This window comes from Buceros rhinoceros, unplaced genomic scaffold, assembly GCF_000710305.1.
Source record: "Buceros rhinoceros silvestris isolate BGI_N320 unplaced genomic scaffold, ASM71030v1 scaffold17650, whole genome shotgun sequence".
Lineage (NCBI taxonomy): Eukaryota > Metazoa > Chordata > Aves > Bucerotiformes > Bucerotidae > Buceros > Buceros rhinoceros.
Genome location: NW_010390340.1, coordinates 1 through 290, shown reverse-complemented (window position 1 = coordinate 290; position 290 = coordinate 1). Strand labels below are relative to the sequence as shown.

Genomic DNA, 290 nt, shown 5'->3' with positions numbered 1-290 from the left:
GATTGTAGACGACCACCTCGGTCAAATCGTCGGGAGTGAGGTTCTGAGCCCCGTGGCCAGATCAAGCAAGGCAAGAAGCATCTCCTCTCTTCTCCCAGCAACATCCCAGCCTCCTTAAACCCAGCTCAAGCGTCCTGCAATGAAATGAACTGTGTCCCTCATGGCCCACCATGACCCACCTCATCGAATCGGCTCGGTCCCAACCAGGGAGTCTTGTGGCAACGCCATGTGCCGTTAGCAGCCCTGGTGCGCAGTTCATTAGCCGCAAGCCCCATGATGAAATAGCTGCC

General features: G+C 56.6%; 1 protein-coding gene across 1 annotated transcript in view; it reads left to right on the top strand.

Moving 5' to 3' along the window:
• The window catches only part of LOC104494648 (keratin, type II cytoskeletal 2 epidermal-like), a gene marked incomplete at its 5' end in the record, with an annotated part of 4331 nt that extends 4213 nt beyond the window's left edge, over positions 1-118 (top strand). The window contains one exon of the mRNA XM_010137516.1: positions 9-118. Within this exon, the coding sequence (XP_010135818.1) occupies positions 9-118 (110 nt within the window). The remainder of the gene's footprint in view (positions 1-8) is intronic.
• Between the last annotated feature and the right edge of the window lie 172 nt (positions 119-290).